At 43.9% G+C, this 25,143-nt stretch overlaps 1 protein-coding gene across 1 annotated transcript in view; it reads right to left on the bottom strand.

Annotated features, from left to right (window-relative positions):
- Positions 1–5,639: 5,639 nt before the first annotated feature.
- MAP3K10 (mitogen-activated protein kinase kinase kinase 10) overlaps positions 5,640–25,143 on the bottom strand; it is a 561,838-nt gene continuing 542,334 nt past the window's right edge. The window contains exon 10 of the mRNA XM_069644477.1: positions 5,640–8,628. Within this exon, the coding sequence (XP_069500578.1) occupies positions 8,210–8,628 (419 nt within the window). The 3' untranslated portion in view covers positions 5,640–8,209. The remainder of the gene's footprint in view (positions 8,629–25,143) is intronic.

Raw genomic sequence — 25,143 nt, 5'->3', positions numbered from 1 at the left:
GTAGCCGCCTGCACCACCAAAATTCTCCGGAGTGGGGTGCGTGGTCAAGTAGCAGGGGTCGCTACTGGCTGGGAGGTATTTTCACGGCAAAGACTTGCTCACTGCCGGGAGACTCTCCAGAGCAGTCCAAGCTGCTGCCACCCTTCTCTGCAAGGCCATATTAATGGCAGTAACGGGTCCTTTGCTGGACCTTGGTCGAGGATATCCGTCAGGTCATCCTGCAGAAAATTATTCCATGACCCTCGACATAAGGCGCCGGTATGAGGACTCGGCATGGGTGCCAGGCTCAGGCCTACAGAACTCCACCTCCGGAGAGGTGTCCAGACCACTCGCGTAGTGCAACGACTGCCACAGGTCTTCAATCTGACTATGCCCAGACAAAATCTCGTCAGGTACCTCCTCAGGAACCATACCTTCCTCAAACCCTTCATCCACCTCAGAAATATTATCCAGAGGCTGGAATGAGGGCACAGAAAAAGGGACAAAGACATTTTTAGCCTTGGCCAGAGCCTTTCTAGGGGGTTCCACCGTGCCACGGGGTACCTCCGACAAAACAGCCTCGAAAGGAGTCGATGGAATCGGCATCGAGCGTGGCGCCGACGGCTTCGACACAGTCCTCGAGGGCGGAGCCCCGAGCGCGTCCTTCGACAGCCTGGGTGCCGAAGGCGACGATGGCTTCCTCGGAGGCGGAGCCTCGAGAGAGTCCCTCGACGACCTTGGCGCCGAAGGCATCGATGTCTTCTTCGAAAACCTCATAGGCTCTGACGGTCTCGAGGGCGTTGAGGACCGGGACCTGGAGCAGGCATGTCTAGAGCGACCATCCTTGTCTGACCGGGACCTCGAAGGTGCTCGGTGATCGCAATGACCGCTCGAGCCCGAAGGCGTGCGAGTGGTGTCTCTAGCACGGTCACAGCTGGTGTCTTTCGACGGCGCGGACGGACCAGAGCCCTGCGACTGAAAAATCACCAACATCTCCTGCCGAAATGAATCCCATTCCGCAGGAGTTGAATGCTTGTTGGGACAAGCTACCCACCGACGGGCGGAGTCCTCGGACGAGGATGGGGAAGGCGACTGATGCCGGCGTTTCCGTGAGTGCCCCAAAGAGGCAGAGGAATGGCGGGACCTACTCCTGGACCGAGACCCCCCCGGACTTACGCCGACGATGCGGAGAGTCGCTCTCGAATCGTCAGTCGAAAGCCCAGTGGATCCCGACTTCTGGGGCTTGGCCACATTGCCTACAGAAAGCTTCTTCTTACGCTCCCGCAAGGCCTTCGATGTAAGCGACTGGCAGTCTACACAGTCATCCGTATCGTGGTCCTCCCTGAGGCACCAGAGACAGGCGTCGTGCGAATCCGTCAACGACATCTTCGACCCGCAGTCCCGACACTTCTTAAAACCCGGCCGTGGGGTAGAAGAAGACGAAGACATCATGGAAATCTTCACAACGAACAGGTTCCAAGAACCGAAAGAACAGAACTCAGAAGAACTGAGGCGCGCCTAGATCTCCGAAGAGAACACGTTTGCGGAAAAAACAGAACTGAGGTTACGGGCGTCGTGCGTCCTACTTATAACATCCGGTGACATCGGCTCGATGGAGGCCCTCGAGGACAGCATATCGACGTCATCGACACAGAAAGATTTTCCAAAGCAGCACAGCTCTGGTGATTACTGTCAAAGATATGGAATACGTCGGAGGACACAATCCCCTCAAAGGTGTCCCATATTGCAACCCAAAGTATCTTTCTTCCTCAGAGAACTCCTCTGCGTTTTCATAAATTGAAGATAGTGTTTTAAAGTACTCTGTACGTGGTTGTGGTGTATTTTTTTTCAAATGAAGTAAGTTTTATGGAAGTCATAACAGGAGTCGAAATCGTTGAGGTGGACGGCCTCGTCACAAGTGCCGATGGCTTCGATGGATTTGACGATGGTGTTGATGACTTAATTGTTATCGTCGATGTTTTCAACAAATGTGTCGAAGGGATTGACAGATGCAGCCCCGAGGAAGTCGACACTCGAGGCGTCAATGGCTTCTCCATCTGTACCAGCACCGATAGCATCGAAGATGCACTCTTCGGACCCGTCGTATAGATTTCCTTCAGCGTTGATGAAGTCTATTTTTTATGTTTTGAGGAGGCTTTCTCTCGACTCAAGGGTTGAGATCGCTCTTGAGGTTCTTGAGGAGGTTCGACGCCTGGGTCCGAAGAAGCACGGCTCTTGTGCTTCCGAGGTCTTTTGACTGGAGCATTGCCTCTAGGTGTTGTCGAAGGGGGCAAGGCTGCATTCTCGAACACCATCATATGGAGCCTAAACTCCTCCCACTGAGCTGGGGTACTAGATGAAGTGGACGGCAACCTATGGCGCCCCTTCTTGCCATGTTTTGAAAATGAGGAATGATGTGAGCCACTTCTCAAACGGGAGCGTTTAGACCTCTTAAAACCTCTTGGTCTCGACTCATCTGACGATTTACGTTTAGAAGGGCTAGAAGGGGATTTTTTAGGCTCATCTCTCTCCAACTTCCTTCTGCGCTCTCTCAAGGCCTTGGCCGTCATCGACAGGCAGTCCTCACACGGATGGTTTGACCCTAAACACCACAGGCAGATCCTGTGCGTGTCCATCACAGACATTTTAGCACTGCAGTCCTGGCACTTCTTAAATCCGGACAGAGGAGTGGACAACACCGATTAAGCCACATTGCGTCGAAAACTCGATGAATTTTCGAAGAAACTCAAAGAAAATTTCTGACTAGGAACTAGGTGTTACGTTACCAAAGCTGTGACACGCAGAAGAATGGATCTGAGGGCAACGTGCGGTACACTTGCTACTTATACCTGCAGTGACGTCAACGGCAGAGGTTTCCAATGGACATCTACTCGACGAGCAATCGATGCACAGCGCCCTCTACTGAAAAATAAATACTGATGTAGCAAGCTTGATATCGGGAAATATCAAAGATAAGGAATACGTGGGAGGACACTATCCATTCGAAATGCTGTATTCAAATATCTCAGCAAATCTCTAATGTACTTAAACCAAGAAAGAGCAGCACCACCTTTGAGGGCAGACACCTCTCTAAGATGCTTTTTGTAGACTATGTCACACTGCGCATCCCACATACTAGCCCACAGAAGGGTCCGAACAACATCTTGTTACTTAGCATTTCCTTCACAAGTTAATATAGTAGAAAGAAACTGCAGGATACTTAGAAATGTTTTTAACACATGTATTCTCCACAACTTGCAATGAATCAACCTTAGTTTGCTCCACAGCTGAATAGAATGAAATGCACAGCAAACGGCCATTAACTGGGATACCTTTATGGGGAAAGAAAATAACATGCTTCCCTAGTCTTCAACTAAAAGGCAAAATACTGTTCCCCACAAGATTCAACGTTAGTTCACTTTTTATGGTGGAAGTATTCCAAGAACCTGAAGACAAACCCAAACATGACTATCTTATGTTTTAGGGAACACTTCTTCCCCATAACCATCAACTTGGACTTCCAGCTGGTTAATGGCAAGACACGTGTGGACACAGTATTTCTCAAAACGACCCCTCATTTTGATGAGACCATTCCCATTTTGAGTGAGAATTACTGCATAATTTGCAAACAAAAGGATAAAGCCATGGATCCAGGTAATATATGAACAAACTGAACAAGGCGGGGGACTAGAACACATCCCTTCCTGACCACTTTCACAATAGGGAATTTCCTGGTCACTTCCCCCTTACTACCAAACCTGGCCCACTCCTTGGTGTTCTAGATGGGCTTGGACAGTTTTAATCAGGAAGGGAGATTGGGGCCTCCAGATCTTCACTGAGCAATATATCTTGTGGGATGGAGTCAAAAGCAGCTCTATGGTTCACAAAGTTCAGGAATATCAATCTGCCATGTAAATTAACATACTTGGCCCAGAGAAGCATTAGTCCTATGTTCCCTCTCTTTTACAAAACACCTCTTATACAGTAGAACGTACGGGAGCTTCATCAACCCATTCAGTTACCCTAGCCAACAGGATTTTGCCAATAGCCTTGCTTGCTGCATAAAATAGTGAAATGGGTCTCCAGTTCACAAAGAGGATCTGATCCCATTCTATAATATAGAAACCAGTTCTGCAAGGTACCACAAGGTGAAAATTCCACTAAAACAAGAATGGTATAGCTATTACTGCAAAGAACCGGATCCCAAATAGCAACTTCCAATTTATAGAAGTCTATCGGAACTAAATAATTCCCTGGAGTCTTTCCATACTTTGGCATGCTTAAAGCCTTTATTTACGCCTACAAACTTCTATGGGAAATTTGAAAAACGCTTACGACTCCTCAATTCCCAACCGCAATGCAGATTCTCCTTAGACACCCTGGTTTAATTATGGGTAAGATTCTCCAAACTATAAAGCCCCTAAAGTGTTCCTACCAAACCTATCCTAGGAGATTACAATCCACAGTGGGGTGTGACTTTGTGGGGTGTGACTCCCTACAGTCTCAGGTCACTAGCAACCAAAACAATTGTGGAGTCATTTGCGTTGGCCACAGATTCAAAGTCATAGCAGGACCTTGCCTTGGCTTCAGCTTTTGCTTTATATTCAATCTGGATTAGCAGCATCTGACTAGTCAAAATAACTCACTACATGGCGTGCCCAGGATCCTAGGAAATCCTTGCCTGAATTATGGACTTCCTTTCTTGCCTGCAATCACTATCAAAACATGATTATTTGGAATTCGTCTTTGTATGTCATTATTGCATGAAATCGAGAATATTGTGCCATGTCCGTCACCGAGATTCATTTTGGTTGACAAATGATTGCACACATAGAACTTACTTCACCTATCATAAATATTAGACCGTCTTTGAAAACCTAAGAGTGCTTTTCGAGAGTTGGTAGTCTTAGTTTACAGATTCTTTATGGGTAGATTATCTTTAAAACACACTACAAATAGAACATAAAGGAATGTGGTAGTCTACACAGTCTTCGGAGAATAGCTCAGGGGCAACATGCTCGCCTTGGAAGCAAGATGACACAGAGCAACACAGGTTCGATCCCCGGGGCTGAGCTTAGAAATCTCTGGGTGTTAAGCGCATTATAAATAACCTATCATATCATAGCTTTGACACTATATTTCAAGACACTCCATTCACAATGGTGCCAAAACACCACCCTGGAAAAGAAAAGATAAAAGTCTGTGCAGCCTCTGATTTTACATTGTTGTCCTAGGTCTAGGTCCAGCTCCAATAAACTTGAACAGGAGGTGTAATGGGAGGGGAGATACTGTGCATCTTGTGTGAATGCCTTAAATGTCCAAGCTTCTTTACCGGGGTGTTGTAACACAACGAGAGCATATGAAACAAACATTTCCAAATGTTACATAAAGGCCATTTTGTGTAGCTTTGAATAAGTGCCCCGAGTAAATTGATGACAATATAGATATAGAATAACGGAAAATTGTACACTTTTACTTTCTTCTTTCAGATCAAATTCAGACTTCATTGATTTGGATGCAACTTATGACAAATGAATCGCCACCAGAGGGGCAGAGCAATATACACAATATTTCTAATCACAAGTTGCACAGGAAAGGATTCAAGTTTATGGTTTCCATCATAGAAATATGAGAAATTATTCCAAAGAAAGAATGACACAAAGGGATAAAACATGTTTATTCCTCAGATCAGTGAGCAGGTAGAAAAAACAAAACGGCTCCTTCATTCCGGGTACTTAAATAAAACATAAAAAAATAAAACATTAAAGGGGACGTTGAACAAAACAGCACCCTGTGCAAAGTTGTTAACCATACTTTGAACATTGGACAACCAATGTTGGGGGTCTTAAATATCAGTCCTAATAAAATAATAAATAAAGCCCATCCCCCAAACACGGTTCAATGAACCTGAAATCATCACTTAAATCTAGTTTTTTTGAGCAGTGATCACATGTATTTTGGTCCTTTGTGTCCATTTACTTACCGGATGTCTGGCACTCCGAGTGTTTGCGCCAAAGACATCCCTGGTGATTCCCTGAAAGCTCTTGGGCCTGGTTTAGTTAATAGGCGTGTACTCGAATGGAGGGTCCCATTTGTCGGCCATAAAATAATAAATGGCATCAGCCGCTCCAGCCTGTTTGCAAGATGTGTGCATTTGGTTTCCGTGTCCATCATTCTTTGATTGTAAATATAAGGTAAAGTAATACCATGTCCTTCCCATCGCGAGCAGAAGAAAACAGTTTAAAATCAGAGATGAAGTACTATATTAAAACACTTAAATGCACCTTAAAAACTGTAGTGTTACCATCAGTCCCTTTTTCTATTTCTGATGTTCAGTTCCAATATTATTAATGTTTAAATTAACACTGAAGCTCAGATTGCATTGCTGAGACTTTAGATTTAAGGGATGTCCCAGTTTCTGGCCAAAGATGGTCCCGATCATCATGGAGGTCCTTGTTTCTGGAATTGTAAACACGATCCCACATGTTCTGGATAAATGCTACTCGACAGTTTGTAAGTCAACTGTTCTCTGGGAGTAGGATTTCTCCCCGTTACCATATCATTAATGCTATATGTTAATTTGACTGTTCCTGCTTCGTGAGTAGTGCTTCACAAATCTGTATCAGTTTCTTTTTCTAGATTATTAGTGCAATGAATGTTAATATTGGTTTCCCTGAATCTAGATGCATGGTTTTACTGATGCCCCTTATCTAGATGAGTAGTGCTCCATAGGTTTATAGTAAATTAATGCCCGTTTTCTGGAAAAGTAGCACATCATATATGAATATATAAGTCTGTTTCACCATATTTGGTGTGCATGGGTTAATGGTGACGTCACTAGACCGGTATTGCTTCATAGATCAATGCAGATGCCCCTGCTTCTTTCATATTAATGCTAATATTGACGTTCTGGTTTTCAGATGGGTACTGTGCAGTACTTTGATATTTGTTGTCATGGATTGGTGCTCCAGGTATTAGTGTTCATATGCCTGCTTCTTTTTATTGCTGCCAAATATTAATGTTGATGCATCTAAATTATTATTGCTCTATACAGTCAAATGGATGCCCTTGCTTCTCGGTTGTTAGTGGTCCATGGAACAATATTGATGGACCTTTTTCTAAATTAGTAGCATTTCATTTACTATGCTGTGTCTCTGTTTCTAGCACAGTAATGTTCAAATGGTGTTACAGAGGTCCATGGAGCCACTAAGCCCCACAGACATTATTGATGCCCCTCGTTTAGATTATAGTATTGTTCAGACTCTATTTGCATAACAGTTTCTAGGTTAATAGGAGCTCATAGGTTTGATCAATGCCTTAGTGTCTAGAATAGTAATGGTTCAGAGATTACTAGAAGGGAAATGTTTTTAGATTGTCATAGATAGGGGATTAGTGATGCATATCTCTTAATTGCCCACAGAAGAGTGGAGCTATTGAAATAGTTCATTTAAATGCATGCTCAGGTCCTAGTATATAAATTAACAGTAATCCGTAGGTTTATAGTAATTTTCTATATTAATAGTTCTTCACAGGCTGCCTGTTTAATAATGGTTCGTACAACAGGTGATCAAAGTCGTCCCCGTTTCCGATAAAAAGTGCTGCACAGATTATTGCTGATCTTACTGTTTTTATATGATTGTTGTTCATATTTCTAGGTTAGCCAAGCTCCATGGATGGTACTGTTTTCCATATTTTATGTATGTTGTACTCTGAAAGGTTGCATGGAAATCCCTGTAGCTTAATGGACTCACCTGTTTCCAGATGAATAATGCTCCATATGCTATTATTGATATTATGGTTTCTAGAATAATTGTCACTGCTGTTCTAGGCTGATTTATTTCTTACGCTAATACCCTTGTTTGAGAGTAATGCACCATGATTTATTAATGATGCTCCTATGGTGGATTTGTAGTGAATTTAAAGCTTATAAATTATATGGATTGTCATGTGCCTCTAGATCGTTGTGCCTTTACTGTATTCAAGTCTTTCTTACACAGATGGCAACACTAAGGGGGCCCAGAACGGAACAGGAATGTGGTCGACCCTTTATCACACATGTACAGTGTCCCTGCCGAGATCTTGCATGAAAACCGTGGAAAGTAATACCTTTGACTCCAAGAATACCTTCACGATTCTACCCGGCGACTCCCAGCACTGTGGTCAATATAGAAACCACAGCATCTCTTCTCCATAAGCTTAATTGGTCACATAACCACCCCCAAGACTGGGATCAGTAAGAGACGTCAGTGTCTATGTCATAGGAAGGGTCTCTCAAAGGTGGCCGCCCTGTGCCACAGAGTGCCACTGTACAGTCCTGACTCTGGCCCTCCATATCCATGTCCAGTAAGGTCGCTCGTATGCTGACCTGGTTTGCTGCACAAAGGGCGGGCATCCCCTGCTTCTCCTCATTGGTGCTATTAGATGATGCTTCAACGCTACTGGTAGGTGAGGTGCTTTGGGCCTTGCCAAATGACACAAATTTCCAGCGGTCCAGCCTCGGCTTGTTGGCAGATGGCCTTGGCCGTGGCGCAAACTCCAGTGTTTTTGGCCTCTCAACCACAGAATCCTTCTCTGGAACTTTACGTCGGAAAGGTGGGGGAAATACAGTGTGTGGATCTGGTAAACGAGGGACTTCGGTTTGATTCCAACCTGGAGAAACAATCAACAGAGAAGAGATAGAATAAACAAATGGACAAAATGTTTTGGGCACAGTGAAAAATAGTTTAATTGGAATTGCCATATCCATTTTTCCAATTAGCACCAAATACCATTACGGTTTACTATTTATAAACAAAGTAATCTATAATGAAATACAAGACATTAGCACTTTAAAGAATAATAAAGACAATAATGTATATCAGTGCAACAATTAGCTCAATGTGTCAGTCTAGAAAAATGGATACCTCTCATGATTGACGGCAAACGTATGTTGGTGGCCGAAGGCCAACCGTCTCATGTACGAAACGATAGAAATACAGGTTTCCGAGTCTTACCAATGAACGGCCATTTTGATGTAACAAGGATCACCATTTTGTTTTCTAAAAATTGCTCATTGCTATCTGTTCACATTGCTTTGCAGCACATTTTCTGCTTACACTGCTCGACTGTTAAACATTGTTGTCTGAACGTGAAAGAACAAGGCCGCAGGGCCGCGAGGCTAATAAGAGTTCGTTGAAACACAACGTAGGCAGCTCCGGGGAGGAATGCCCGTCTCCCTCCCGAATGCAGTCTTGAAGCAGAGCTGCAGGGCATTTAATCATTTCACAGCTGCCAGCCAGTCTCGTTATATGGTAGAATATGTTAGAATAAAGCAGCTAAAGGCTTGAATTATGCTCTTCTTATGGCCCCCCCTTTTCCGAGCCCTGCAGAGTGTGTCGGCTTTCAGGACACGAATAGCACCTCATAGATAGCAAGGTCTGGAATGTGACTCTTCCTCCGTATGTAGCTCACTTACAAGAACAGAAGCACTGTGTTCTGTTCAACAAAGAAAAGATGTCTCCGCACTTGCAAGGTTGCATATTGTTACTAGAATAGATATTTGAAGGTGTCATTCGTCGAAAGTGTCCATCATCAAACCGAGTTCAAAGAAACCCAATAAAGGGGGGTGTTAAACATGTCACAGCTGATTGCATGATATGCATTTTGTATATATGTAACTGATGTACGTAATTCTCTCTCTTGCGTCCCTCGAGGTCTAGAGATACACGTCGCGGGGCGTGAGACCGAGTTGTCCAACTGAGACTATTTGCTTTGCAATAAACCCTAGCTTTGGGAATACAACCTCGTGTCTGGCGTATCTATCGTGTGTGGTGACTTGCCTTGTTTCCATAGACGTGAGGGACCCCTAGTGGCCCCTTTCAAATGGAGAACAAGAGGCAATGTCGATACAGTTTGATGGCACTCACATTGCAGTCATACCAGACATTAAGGGGACACATTCATTAAATTACACAAACCACTTGTAAATGAGAAGAAAGCCGGAAGAGTCTATGAGTGAAATAGTAGATAGATGTAACGCAGATGACAGAAGTGATTCGGCTGAAGTGGAGTAGTCTGGATTAAATGCTTTTCAGTAAGGAAAGTTAACATACGTTTAATGATTCAGGGCAGACAGTCTAGGAAGAATAAGGCTTTCCAGAATTCATTGATGGTGGCAATGAATAGTTTGTGATACCAGGTAGCAGAGTTAGTCAGTGTTGAGATTGGAAGATGATTGCAACCCAAAGTATGCCAGATCTTTGCCACTTAACTGGTAAAAGAAAGACCTATGAAGACCACTGCTCCCATTAAATTATGACATCTTGCCTCAGTGAAATTTCATGTAATGCCTGCATAGGGATATGTGTCAATCAAAATGTGCCTTTCCTTAAGATGTGTTGCCATACATTTGATTATGTTGTGCTTGCGATGTAGCTGTCATCTAACGCTTAATCTTGCAATGTTTTTAAAGGGAGGATGCAAATAATGGACATAAATTCAATTGGATGTACTCCAGAAGCCCCCACAGTCTGTTCTAACAGAAGCCCAACTGGAACTAAACTGAAAGTGACCCACTCCCTATTTCAAATGCAGAGAATACCACTATTGCAGAGCACCGCAACATTCAAGATTTCATGGCACAACTTAGGTGGTGAAACAGAAGGCCATTGCAACACGCTTGCCAACACGTTAACATCAATGTCAATTTTAGGGCACCAATACTTTTTGGGCAGCCAAACTCCCACCAGGGTGTCCTCCATTGGCAATGGCCACCAACATGGATGGCAAACTTACAGGCAGTAACAACCACAAACCCCCCCGACACACGCCACAGACCTTTGGCTAGTTCATCCAAAACCTTGTAACTCATGAACTCTCAAGACCACATACCAACCACCTATAAGTTGCCTTTGTACACTTTCATTCAACTGGAGCGACTACCATATTAACATTGGCAATCATGACTCCTCTATTATCTTCAGTCACAGATGTCAGCTCAACAAGGTCAAACAATTTGCACCAAAGTTTATTTTTATTTATTTATTTCTTTATATAGCGCTAAAGCCCGCAGGCATCGGAGCCCTTTCCAATAAGACAAGACATATAGGTGAAAAGACGGGACAACGGTGTGGGCAGAGCGGTCATTTCTCAGTGCTAGGCCTGTCGTAATTCAAAGATTTATTTGAATAACAGTGTTTTCAATTTCTTTCTGAATTGAATATAGTTGGTTTCAAGTTTCAGTGATATGGGTAGTTCATTCCATTTTTGGATACTTCTAGTCGGAAATGCCTTGCCCAAGCCATTTTGCTTTTTCGTTGATATAGTTTGGAGTAGGCCTTTATTGGATGATCTTAGGCGTCTAGGTGGCACGTGCCACTTGAACTGTTTCTTTAGGTAAGCTGGGCCTTTGCCATATAGGCATCGATGGACCATGGTGAGGAACTTAAAGATAATTTTCTCTTCCATGGCCAGCCAGTGTAGATCTTTTCTGTCTCTTGTGATGTGTTCCCTTCTTGACCTGCCTGTGATTGTCCTGATGGCATTATTTTGGATCACCTGGCATTGTTTCAGACATTTACTGTTTGCTCCTAGGAGCAGGGAGTATCCGTAATCAAGTCTGGATATTATTGTTGCTCTGGCTATGATGGTACAGTTCTTGTGATCGAGCAAAGGTCTAATTTTATTCCAAGAGTATTTGATGGTACTGGCAATTGCTTTTTAAGTAGGCTGTGTGTGCCTCTGCTCCTAAGGAGGCTTGTAGGTAGACTCCCAGAGTCTTCACTTTCTCAGATATTAGGATTTGGGTGTTTTTGATGTTTTTGATGTTTTCTTTAGGTAAGCTGGGCCTTTGCCATATAGGCATCGATGGACCATGGTGAGGAACTTAAAGATAATTTTCTCTTCCATGGCCAGCCAGTGTAGATCTTTTCTGTCTCTTGTGATGTGTTCCCTTCTTGACCTGCCTGTGATTGTCCTGATGGCATTATTTTGGATCACCTGGCATTGTTTCAGACATTTACTGTTTGCTCCTAGGAGCAGGGAGTATCCGTAATCAAGTCTGGATATTATTGTTGCTCTGGCTATGATGGTACAGTTCTTGTGATCGAGCAAAGGTCTAATTTTATTCCAAGAGTATTTGATGGTACTGGCAATTGCTTTTTAAGTAGGCTGTGTGTGCCTCTGCTCCTAAGGAGGCTTGTAGGTAGACTCCCAGAGTCTTCACTTTCTCAGATATTAGGATTTGGGTGTTTTTGATGCTGAATGAGGAGTATGGGGAATTCCGTTTTTTTCTGGCATGTGGGGATCCAAAGATCATCAGCTCGGTCTTAGTGCTGTTGAGGCACATCCAGTTGTCCTTCATCCAACTCTCGATGATGTTATATATGGTTGTTAATTTGTCGCTGTCTTGTTTATAATCTCCACTAAGCTCGAAGACCAGCTGGGTATCATCGGCGAAGTTGGTGAAAAATATTCCCATTTGGGACAGCATGGTACAAAGGCAGCGCATATACAAGTTGAATAATAGTGGGGAGAAGCTAGCTCCCTGTGGAACTCCACAGTCAACAGGTTTAGTGTTGGAGGCCTTATTTCCCCAGACAATCCTGGATTGCCTGCCATGTAGAAACGAGGCTATCCACTCAGTTGCCTCTGATGAGCAGTTTCCTGAGATTTCGTGGGCCTCTCTGAGTCTTGTGTGATCTAGCAGATCAAATGCTGCCGAGAGGTCCAATAAAATTAATAAGCCTGATTTGCCCTTGTCCAAAATGGATAACATTTCAGTCTGAAGGTCTCAGAGGGCCGACTCGGTACTATGACCGGTCCTAAAGCCGAACTGTTGGGGATGTAGTAGGTTATTGTCATCCACGTAGTTTTGGAGTTGTTCGGCTATTTTGCCTAGAATTTTCAACAGAAAATTGCAGTTTGTTATAGGTCTTAAGTTAGCAGGGTCTTGTTGATCTAGGTCGGGTTTCTTAGGTAGAGGAGTGACTGTAACTGTTTTGATTATGGTGGGTACAGTTTGGTCCCTAAATGAAGCATTAACCATTCTTCTAAAGAAAGGAGCAAAGATGTCAGGGTTTTCTAAGATAAGTGTTGGTGATAGTACGTTTTCCGAGCATGAAGTGCATCTCATGTTTGAGAGTGTTTTCTTCATTTCTTCTAGTGTTATGGGCCTGAATTGAAATTTAGGGTTTCCTAAATCAGTCTTTTTTTCTGTTGGTTCAATCTTAGTCAGTATGCTAGTGGTCTGACAATTAAGAATGGTCTCTCTGGCTTTAATGATTTTGTTGTGGAAGGCCATTTGGACTTTCTCACAGTCTATTCCTGTGGGCTGGAAAGGTGGGGTGAGTGCTTTGGGTTTGTCTATGGATTTAAGAATCTGAAAGAGCTTTCCAGTGGAGTTAGACGCAGTGCTAATAAGCTTGTTGTAATAGTTTTTCTTGAGGTCAATAAGTTTGGATTTGTACCTGCGGTCGGCATTCTTCCAATTAATTTTGTTTGTTTCTGTGGGTTCTATTAACCATTTCCTTTCAAGATTCTGTTTTTCTTTTTTAAGAGCAATAGCTGCGGCATTGAACCATTTTTGGTGATTAGCGTTGGGCCTAACTATTTTGTTTTTTAATGATGCTTGGATATCGAGCAGATTTTTCATGCCTTGATTGTACATCAATATGATGTGTTCACATGAATCATCGTCTTTACTGTTATTCATGATTTTGTTCATTCCTTCTAAGAGAATATTGCTGGTGATTTTTTTTAGGTTCCTATCAAGTACAGTTTTAGGTGTGTTTTTTGTTTTTTCCTTTTTTTGTTTCAGAGTCAGGGAGATTTCAATTTTGAAATTATCTGTCCAAATACATGGGTAAGTTCCTAGCATAGTCACTTTTGAGTTATTTGTGATAATCCAATCAAGCTGGTTCCCTGTGACTGCCGTGGGGCCCTTCGTGATTATAGTAAAGGCATGGTTCTCTAAATCACCTTCTAGGGTGATGGCCTGTTGGTCGTTTTGATTCCCCCTCCATCTATTTATATCGCCCAACAGTATGGTCTCCGTGTTGGGTGATTTGAGGTTATTAAGAATGGTAATTAGTTCGTCGTTAAAATCGGATGTTAGGGACGATGGTCTGTAAATGACTATTATGTTTGTGCAATTGTTATAGGTGGGTGTCAATTTGAGGTGAATAACCTCACATCCTGTGCACTGTATAGGGGTGGCAAAGAGTTTGAGGGTTTGTTTGGCAATTATCGCCACTCCTCTGCCCTTTCCAGTTTCTCTGTTTTTAGAATAGATATTGTAGTTAGGTGGTACTGCGATATCTATGGTGGGGCCCACTGCTTCTTGTAACCATGTTCCAGTTAGACAAAAAATGTCTAGCTTCTCATCTACAATGTAGTCGTGGATCTCCTGTGCATGTTTTGTCATTGACCTGGTGTTAAGTAATGTAATTTTAAGTTTTTTTTTTTAAACAATTTCTATTATTTTATAACAAACACGTCAACCATGATAACTTTTAGGACATACATAATCAATATCAAAACATCACATTATGCATTGTCGCTTCCCGTCCTCCCCCCTCCCTCCCCACAAACTCGAGCCATCACAGCCTCATCATCTACATGTGCATTTTCGGGAATCTGTGTTCGTTGACTCATCTGAGTCTTCTGTATCATGATTGACCTGGTGGGGGCTTACCATTGAGGTCACCAGCTGCCTCCAGGCTATCAGGGGGCCTGCTTCCTCCTCCCCCCCTTTGGTGACAGCTTCAAACCATACCAGTTTCTGCTTCCGCCCATCTCAAGAGGTCCGCCCACCAGATCTCCACTCTGGGTCTGTGGGCCGCTTTCCAGCCCATTGCAATTCTGCGTTTAGCCAAAATATGGGCCAGGTCCTTCATTTTACTGATATGCTTCGAATGACGTGGCCTGGGGAAATTCCCGACCATGCAAGCCCAAGCAGATCCTACGTCCAGTACCACTCCCCCACCAGTCATTTTCATCTTTATTTCTTCCCAGAATCTGTGCACCTCAGGGCATTTTTGTACAGCCGAGCCTCCAAACCTAGCTATTCTACTGGGAGTCAGGTAAGCTCTACGAGTGACGTACAGCTGGATCTGCTGGAGTCTCGCATAATGAAATTTTAAGGTTTGCGTTTTCTGATACTATCTCCTGTGGTATTGTTTTATGGGGGTCAGTTGTAGATGGTATGCTTCCATTCTGTATGGCGATTGGTTTAGGTAAGTCAGGTCTGGATCTAATAAAGTCTTGGACCAACCCTTGGTGCTGTAGTTTAGTGGCCTGGGACAGTAACTCGCAAAGATTTGGATAGCCCATACCTGTGAGTTAGATGGTAGGGGGCTTCGTGGGTGATCCATCAGCGTTTCGTGCTGTAGGACTCCGTGGACCGGCATAGACCGGCTTCGTCGCGGAAGCACCGGCGTTGAAGCGCCTGACGTTTCCTTAAGGCGACGTTAGGGAACTCTGGGAACAGTAGTTCCTAGATGTGTGTGCTTGTGTACCTGCGTCGGCAAGAGATGCCGGAAAGCACCCAAAGCACCCGAATTCAAAGATTTGGTTTCGCTATATATTTGAATGTCAGTTCACTTCCAAAAGACTTCAAGGGCAGCTGAAACAAAAATACACTTAACTGTCAATTCGGTAGCAGCTCAATTCAACTTATATTTCAACTAAAATGTTGAAAGTTGCTTTACTCGGTATGTACTCCATCTTGGAATTCTTGGCTTGCAAATCCACAGTCCACCTTGCTATACTAGGTGACACCACACCTAAAACCTGAGAGGTCAATATGTTGATTAAACGTTTGTGGTTGTTCCTCGCCAATGTTTTGGGTTCTACTACACAGTCAAAGTATCTCTCCAAAATGGTGCAACACCATTTTATGGTCTCTTAATACTCTGAAGACAAATACGATAGGGCAATATTCTGTATGCAACCGTGCATCACTCGCATCTACCTGCCAATCTGTTTACCACCGGGCACTAAAAGAACAAAGCTAGGGCTCTGTGGATTTCTTCTGTTGATATCCTGCTCCTTGACAATCCTGGCTCCAAACAAACTTGACACACTTATTCTAGCAAACCTTTCATGCATAGTGTCTTTTACATGTAAAACAGTAACAGCTTGACTCAATAGTCAACCATGCTAAGAAGGTATTGTATATTCAATTTAACCTCATGCATGAGTGGATTCACCAGAACATCAACCAAATATTTATTGAGCATAATCCCCACATTCTTTTGATTCACTTGTCACTTTCATATCTTGATGTCAAACCCAGTGCTTTCAAAACGGTTCTAATATAATGTACTGTATATAATTTAATGAACATGCTGCTGTTCCTAAAATATAGCCTTAATAAGAATATCTTTCTGGAAATACCTAATCCTGGAAAAATCATTCAACAATGCTAGCATATGGCACTGAAAAATAGGCGGTGATGATGCGAACCCAAAGGCATCCAACTTGAATAAAAAATCCCCAAAAGAAGTCAGATGCAGTTACCCTGGCCTTTAACAATGTTAACAGCTTTAAGCTTTTCTCTTTCCAACACTGGTACACCATGCTCCTTGTGAATTTTAGGAAATGCATGATTTTTCAAAACGATCTTGTTCAAAAATCCCTTCAGCAAACCCAACTCCCTAGCGGATACTGCAACATAAGCAACTGTAAGCCTGCTTATCTCGCTACATGTGCTGCAGATAGCACTGTAGGCCTCAGCAAAGCTATATTCCACTGGCCTTTGACCCTCCCGTCTCCCAGATTGCAGCCTACGTCGTTCGTCTCCCATTCATTGCCACAAGGACGATTTTGAAATGGCCGCCACCATGAGTTGCTTACCTGTTGCCAAGCAACAGTGATTGAGGAGCTCCATGCTCCGATTGGGCCCCCTACCCATTGACACCATTATCACTTGAACAGCACCACCGGAAGGCGCCAGCCGGCCTTCTCTTAAGGCAATCAGGCCGGTCTGAGCATGTCCGAGACGCTGTGCGCCTCGGCCAGGAACCCTGAACCTAACTAACTCCACCTGGAGCATCTTCTCGACATACTGCTCCCAACCTATTTGTCGAACTTTTCCAGCCTCAACACTTGTTAAGGATCATACCACCCCAATAGTGCCTGCCATTTATTTACTGGTGGCACCCTTACTGCCATAATCTGCCCTACTTCACCTCGCTTCCGTGCCTATTGACTCCATATATGCGGCTTATCCAGCACTGCCACATGTGCTTTCACTGCCTTTACCGTGCCTACGGCCACTGACTCAGCAAAGTAAGAAACACAATACCTAGTCCAGCCTATGTTCTGCTCACACTTGACCTATAGCACAGCGGACCATCGCCTTGACTCACTCCTTGACTATGATTTTAGCCCACTGGCACCCACATATTGACCACGATAATGTCTCTAGATAATGTGCTGCCTTTGTAACCCGCTTTTTTACATTACATTGTAGCTTACTGTACCCTTCCAATTAACCTGCATCCTGCACCACTGCATTTGATATATTATTGCTATTTTTTGAATGAGCCTAATTATGCTACTCCTGTACACTGGGTCTCTGCTCCATAATGGAACCAGACTATTATGATGATGTGTGTGTAATGAACCATCGCTATCTACTGCTGCTAATTGTGTAGCCGTTAGTTGAAACCTACCTGCCCAATCGGCGCCACAATTCAACCTGTGCCTATTATCTGTCTACATGTGTACTGTAATTGAACTAGCCTACCTAACAGATGATGCATGTTTGCACCTTGACTTGCTAAAACTGAAATAATCTACCAGAGTGTACCTAGCCCTTTTTGTTAGTATGTTGAATTAGTCTATCTTACCAGTGCTTGTTTTGCCCTACCGCGAACAAATTGAAACAGCCCTATCCTATCAGTCCGTATCTAGATCAACTATCAATCCACCGCTATGCAAATTGAAATAGCCCATCATATCAATGTGTATTCTGCCCTACTACTAGCCAACTGAATTAGCGTAGTCCACCAAAGTGCATTTAGATCTACTATCAACTGATTGCAATGCAAAGTGAACTAGCCTATCCTACCAATGTGTATTTTGCCCTACTACTAGCTAACTAACCAGAGTGTACCTAGACGCACTGTTAGCACCCTGAATTAGCCTATCCCACTAGTGTGTATCTTACAACGCGGATAGTAAACGGAAGTAGCCTAGCCTACCTCGCAAGGGCTCTATGTAAGCCACCGCCCTACAGCCATTCTTACTGTGGGCCATACTGACACTAGTTCCAGTGTCCAATACTATAGGCCCTTCTACCATACCTGCTCGAGACTCCACTATAACAAATAATATGGCACCCATATTGGCTGATACACCTACCACACCGTCACCCAGCAATTTGGCCCAACAGCAAAAGGGCAATTCCTGTTTGGACCTGTTCGGACCAGGAGGACCCAGGGCCAGACCCCGTGCTCAGACAGCAGGTAAGCATGTACCAACATGTGTTACCCAGTCTGTCCCCACAGGCCATCCCCACCCCCTCTGGTCTCATGCCGGACTTCCTTTGCATCTTGTACTCATGGTGGCCCTGAATCATGCTGTTCCCATCTTCATCTTGTATCCTGGCTTGCAACATTATGTGTTACTACTGACTTCTGCAATTGTATTTGCTCTCCACTCTTGCTTCTCTGCTGTTTTTGACTGCTTACTCTCTGTTCTCGCCTCCTTTCCCTTCTCCCTTTTCCTATCTCCTCCCCTTACTTTCTTCTATGCACTTACTCTATCAGAATTGTCCCTGCACCTAATATGATAGCAACCTCGTCTGTTTCATCAAACCCTTTCATTACTGTTTTTTTCCTCCCCACCCCAACCCTGACCCCTCCAGCACCATCTGAAATTTTGTCAGGCCTAGTATGATAGTTGCTTGTGTTGTTCTTCTCCTCCCTTTCTGCACCCCTCTCCCTCACCTTTTGTTTTCTCCGGCTCTACCAGAAATGTTGTCAGGCCTAGTCCGGTAGTCGCCTGTCTGTTTCCATTTCCTTCCCACTCTCCCCCTCCCTTCCTTATCTATGTCTTAGCTCTTGCACTATCTGAAATGTTGTCAGGCCGAGTATGATGGTTCATTTCACATCCTTACTGTTCATGGCCTGTAAGAATGTCATTGCATTTTCCCTTGTTCCCTCCCTTGCCTTGATGCGCTTTGAAGCACATTGTGTATAGGCGCTATATAAATAAACTATCATATCATAACGACAACTGCCACTTCACGCTAATCTCACCCAGGGTCTACCCATATCTAATACACCTTGTCACATGTCCTCTAGAAACATCTGACTCTGCTCTAGACTGACTGAACTATTCGAACCACCTACCAATTCAACAACCAATATAGGCTGCAGAAGAAAATGCCCTAATAACAAACCATCATCACTAAAAATAACAATCCTACTACTCTATCCATGCTCAACACTGAGTAAAACACCAGAAGAGTAAAACTCACATCGCGTTACTGACTGATGAAGCAAAGAACCGTACTTCGCCCAATCCATTGACGGGGAACCAGGTCTTAGACCTCAAGGGAGCCCTAATAAACTCCAGATCTTTAGTAGCTCACGCCACAGAGGTAGCCGATTTAATTCAGGCAGAACATTATGACTTTCTAGCCATTAATGAATCATGGCTACATGCAGCAGCAGGCCCTGCCCTCATGCTCGCTATACCTGACCATTATACCATTCTTAGAGCAGACAGAATTGAGACTCAGGGAGGAGGCATAGCTCTCATAGCCAAATCCAATCTAACCATGAGACTAGTCCCTACTCCTGATGTTAAATCCTGTGAATCACTCACCACCAAATTGCCCATCTCTGACTCCCAAACACTTACCATTCATCTAATATACCGACCTCCAGGTCCTATCGGCGCATTTGAGAAGGACATCTCCAACATTTTCTCCGGAAATTTAAAAAACACATCGCAAGTACTCTTGCTTGGGGATCTCAATCTGGGTTGCAACGACCCCAAAGACCAGCAAGCAGCAGTAGTCGCCAATGCCCTCACTGAACTTGGCTTCACGCAAAGAGTGACACTACCAACTCATGACAAATTTAGAACACTTCATTGGGTGGCAGATTACAATTGTAATGCCTCCATCACTGCCATAACCCCTCAAGTATGGACAGATCACTACTTGGTAGCATTTACATTAGCAGCTAAGATTCTCACTACTAAAAACAACTTACTCGCTCCTCCCTACTTAACGAGAAATAAAAAGAACATTACTGCAGAAAAACTCCTACCTTTAATATTACTGACCATTAACTCACTACCAGTTAGCACCGATCCCAATACCTTAGTTAATGGATACAATAAAACGATGACTGAAGCCTTAAACACCATCGCCCCGCTAAAAATGAGGAAAAGCAAACCCAGAGCACCCATTAACTCTTGGTTCACCCCACACCTCAAACCTTAAGAATGGAAAAAAGAAAATGCGAAGGCATTTGGAGGCAGCTACCCTCTGATGTAAACAAGGCCAACCGTATCAATATCTCATCTCTTTATAAGAAAGAAATACTTCACACCAAGCAGGAAATGTACAACAATAGGATCATGCAAGCCAATTCAAGAACAAAGGAACGTTTTGTAATCCTAAAAGAGCTTGAAGCGCCAATCCCTGTGCCTGATAATTGTGTGAAGGACACAACTTGGTGTTCCAACATACAGAAGGCTCTCTCCAACAAAGCTACTACTCTGGGTACTCCCACTCCTCAGAAAACAGTCACTAGATCCAACCATACCCATTAATTATAGGCCTATTATGACCGTGACATTTCTACTAAAAAGTTTAGATAGGGTGGCTTATCTCCAAATACAGGATTACCTAGAGCATAACCAGTTACTAGGAGTCCGTCAATCAGGATTCAGGCCCCAACATGGTACTGAAACGGCGCTGACTGACCTCAAGGCCCAAATTGATGAGCTTAGGGACAAAGGGGAAATCAGCCTCATTACTTCTTCTGGATCTATCAGCTGTGTGACTTGGTGGACCACAAGTTCCTATGTAACCACCTTGCCTCAGCAGCTCACTTCTCTCCGGAGGCTATAGTCTGGATTGAATCCTTTCTAAGCAATAGGACTATGAGAGTCTTCTTGCCATCAGCAGCAGCAGACCCTATTCCCATCACCTGTGGAGTGCCACAGGGTTCCTGTGTCTCCCCCACAATGTAGAATATTTTTACCAAGCCCCTTTTTGATGATCTGGGACCTTCTTGGTATCACCTACACTAACTATGCAGATGATACCCAGATTTGCATACCACTTACTGGGGATTATGACAAGGATTTGGCCTTGGCAAACAAAATGTACCTCATAATCCAGACATGGATGGCTGTCCACAGTCTATGCCTGAATGATGAGAAAACTGAGCTCATTATTCTGGGAACTACGCCTAACCTCAAACTTGGCCACAAATACACCCCCTTTAATATCGATGGTAACACTATTAAGGTCGCCAAAGAGGTAAAAACCTTAGGTTTTTATTTGGACTCCACCCTCACCTTTGCCAAACAGGTTAATTCCATGGCCCCAGCCACTGAATACACATGCAAGCTTATTAGAGCAGGCAGACAAGTTGCACCATTCTGACCAGAGCGTTAATCTTGTCCAAATTGAACTATTGTAACTCCCTATACCTTGGCGCCAATAAGCACATCATTAGCAAAATTCAAACTCTCCAAAATAATGCCCTCAGCGTCATTGGGCATAGCTAGGAAAGAGAACATTTCTGAGGTAAGGCGACAGAATAACTGGCTTTCCAGTAGCGACAAAAAACGGCTTAAAACTGCCTCGCTAACACACAAGTGCCTTAACAAGGACACATCCCGCTATCTCATACAGAGAATTAATAGAAGATCATCCAACCGGCCTACCAGAACTGCAAACAAACTGTCTGTACCAAGATTCAAACTGACCCAAAGCTGGTAGGAGTAGCTTCCCAATCAAAGCTGCACAGCTTTGGAATTCTTTACCCCCCTCCCTGAGGGCAGACCAAACGTACCCCAACTTCAGACAGAACATCATCAGTTGACTTAAAGAAAACGACCACTAAGGCACTTTAGTCACTTTCCTACCATCTCTTCTCTTCTTGTACTGTAAATAGACACTACTATGCCCATTAGGTGTTGATCCTCCTTCTATAATTTATGTAATGCTATCCTGTTTATGCTCACTGTATGTATATACCTTTCAATTGTACTATCGACTGTCTGTTAATTGTGTAACCCTAAACTGAAAATATTCATGTATCCTCTGCGCCCTGATACCTTTGGGTCTGGCGCGCATTACAAATAAATAAACAAACAAACCCTGTACTAAACAGTCTACTTTAAAAGGGCCAATCATACTCCAAATTTGAACATTGTGACCGAGCTTCACTTCCACTTGGTATGTAAAGGGGTTTGCCCAAATGCTGTAAGGTTGATATCTGTCGACAACATATTCTCTTTGAACACATGCCCCAGTGCCATGGGGACATCACATCTATCAGCATTTCCATCTATACACCACCCTTCTACTTCACCTTGGTACCAAGATGCACTTTTCATCTCTTACCATAAACTTGCTAAATGGTCTCCTTATTGTTGTGCTACTCCTCGACCATGCGTACAGCAGACCTTGATCCCGCAATGTGTTCAATCCTGCACATGCGGGAGAAGTGACAGCTCGACCAGGATTTTCTGCATTCTACAATGACTACAGGGGATTCCCTACCATTGTTGCCATGACAAGACCAATCATACATCGTCACTGGGCATGGTTTTCCTCACTCAATTGTTGCAAACCATTTTGACATATTTGCTAGAAATGCGCAACAGAACATGCAAGTTTGATGGCTTCTTGCAAGGTGAAGTCCCAGCTATCCACAGCCGCTCCTGAAACTTCCCATTCATTTTCCATCAGCAACTGATCATGAACATACGTGTCTACCACTTCGAGAGTTTTTCACTTTGCAAAAAACCTGCTTTCACAAAAATTCACTCTTGAGTTGTACCTCAGGAGTCCTGTACCAACCCAATTTTAGTTTTCTTTGCAAATTGGCACATTCAATTGTGCAACACTGTCATATGTCCTTCCTGCACTCCCCCACTGTCCTGGACTGCAGCTTCATTTGGGAAAGGTCTGAAGTCACCTTCCCTCTGCACCAAAACTGTTTAGCAATGCAGCATTCTCACGGTTATCCGTGACTCCCCGCTACATGCCCCATACCGCCCTACGATAAAAGATATCAATCCACAGCTACTAACGTGTGGCCGATTCCCTTGGGGATGGAGGGGAACTGGATGGCGGTGCAATATTCTACACTTTCAGTTTCCTGATTTTAATTAACTATTTTCTTTTGACTTCTTCGTGCACTGAACTTTCTAATAACAATAAGATCACTGGCTACGTGTGCTGTCCATACACATCTACTCAGGTACCAACTTGTCTCTGTTTTGGTAAAGCTACTGGTGACTTTTTAAGGGGGATCCAGTTTTTCACGGCTTTCCTTTTTTCCCCCCTCATGAATTCATTTATGGGTGCGCGTGAATCAATAACTGCTATGGTTCCATGCTTTAGGGGAACCATTTTACATTTGCTACTTTGGGATGCACTGCCATACTTCAAATATTCCACAGTGTTGAGCAACTGTTCTCTTATGCCCAGTGTCAGGCCTGAAACAAAACGCTGTTCCATCTGCTCTTTGTCCTGCAAAGTAAGCTGCTCCCGCATCCCCTTCTGGGGCCCCGACGCTGACCACGGCACTATCCCCCAGAAACAATATATCCACTGCCCTAATTATCTGCTTCAGAACTTGATTGCAGGCTCATGGTCCTCTGCAACACAGTAGGAGGCACGGCAAACTTTTATGGGGGTGGGAGGGGTGCTCCCAGCCAGCCATTCTCACCCCCATTACAGTGAGGAGGCAGTTCAACAAAGGAAAGCCAAATGTCATTACATAGATTGCCCCCCACCCCCCATGATACAAGAGAATTAACACTTCAACATTCCAGATTCCATGGCCCACCGTAGGTGGAAAAACAGAACGCTTCTATGACACCTTTCCACTGCTTTACCATCCTTTCAAAAAATTAAGACAACTGATTCCATTGGTGTGCCATTTCAATGGATGTGTGGCTGATTGAAGAGAACAAAAGAAAAAGTTTGTCTTTCCTAAAAGGTACTTCTCCAGTGAAGCAGATTTCCTCCCAGGTCCCAGGCAGAGAGATTACTGAGGTAGCCTAGCACTATGGCAGATGAGAACCGCGCTCGCTGTTTTCTGTTCCATGGCTTGCTGTTGTCCTTTTCTTTTCCCTCTCCCCAATCCCAACGTTCTTTGCTTACCTAAGACTTTGAAGTTGAGACGGTTGTAATTGTAATTGGTTATTTATAATGCGCTTAATACCGCAAGGTTTCTAAGCGCGGACCCGGGGATCGAACCTGTATTGCACTGCGTCGTCTTGTTTCCAAGACGAGCGCATTGCCCCTGAGGCTAGCCTCCCGAGGTTGGGTTGGGTGGGCCGGGCCAAACAAGATGCTAGGTCTGGACCACTCTGAATAAATGGAGTAACTCAACAAAAAAAAGAGTGTGGATGGACTGTTGCATGCCACCTTGCATATATATCCATTACAATATCTTATACTATGCCTGGCGTAAGAGTACAAACTAGGAGCAAAAGACAAGTAGTGGTGCTAAATAAACAATATGAGAAAACGATATGGCCTTACTAGGTGGCACTAAAGCACCGCCTAGGAGTGCAAACTAATGGGGACTCCTATGCCACCTACATATCGAAAATGTGTGGCGCAAGGACATCTGCAGACTTGTCTCAGCAATACCCTTGCTCTCTTCATACATTATCTTCCAATATATAGGCCTCATTCCGTGGCACTAAAGTGCAACCTGTGTATTAAAGCTAAAGACAATGGAACTTTTGAGGCAAGATGTAGGCACAACTGTAGTCAGAATTTCCTGACCGGGTGACCACTCGGAATACAATTGGGCCTGGGCCTGGGCGCCTTGCAACTAAAGAAGATACATTGTAGTCACTGTTTACGAAGGGCATGCAGCTTGTTGTGTGTGATGTGCCAAGACATTTAAAGTGCCACAAAATAGTAAATAGTTTTTGTATGTCTATCAAGCATAACATGAGCTTGGG

The sequence above is a fragment of the Ambystoma mexicanum genome, chromosome 2p (assembly GCF_040938575.1).
Source record: "Ambystoma mexicanum isolate Mex_15411 chromosome 2p, UKY_AmexF1_1, whole genome shotgun sequence".
NCBI classification, from domain to species: Eukaryota; Metazoa; Chordata; class Amphibia; order Caudata; family Ambystomatidae; genus Ambystoma; species Ambystoma mexicanum.
Note: the sequence above shows the minus strand (reverse complement) of the source record. Positions and strands in the feature narration are given on the sequence as shown.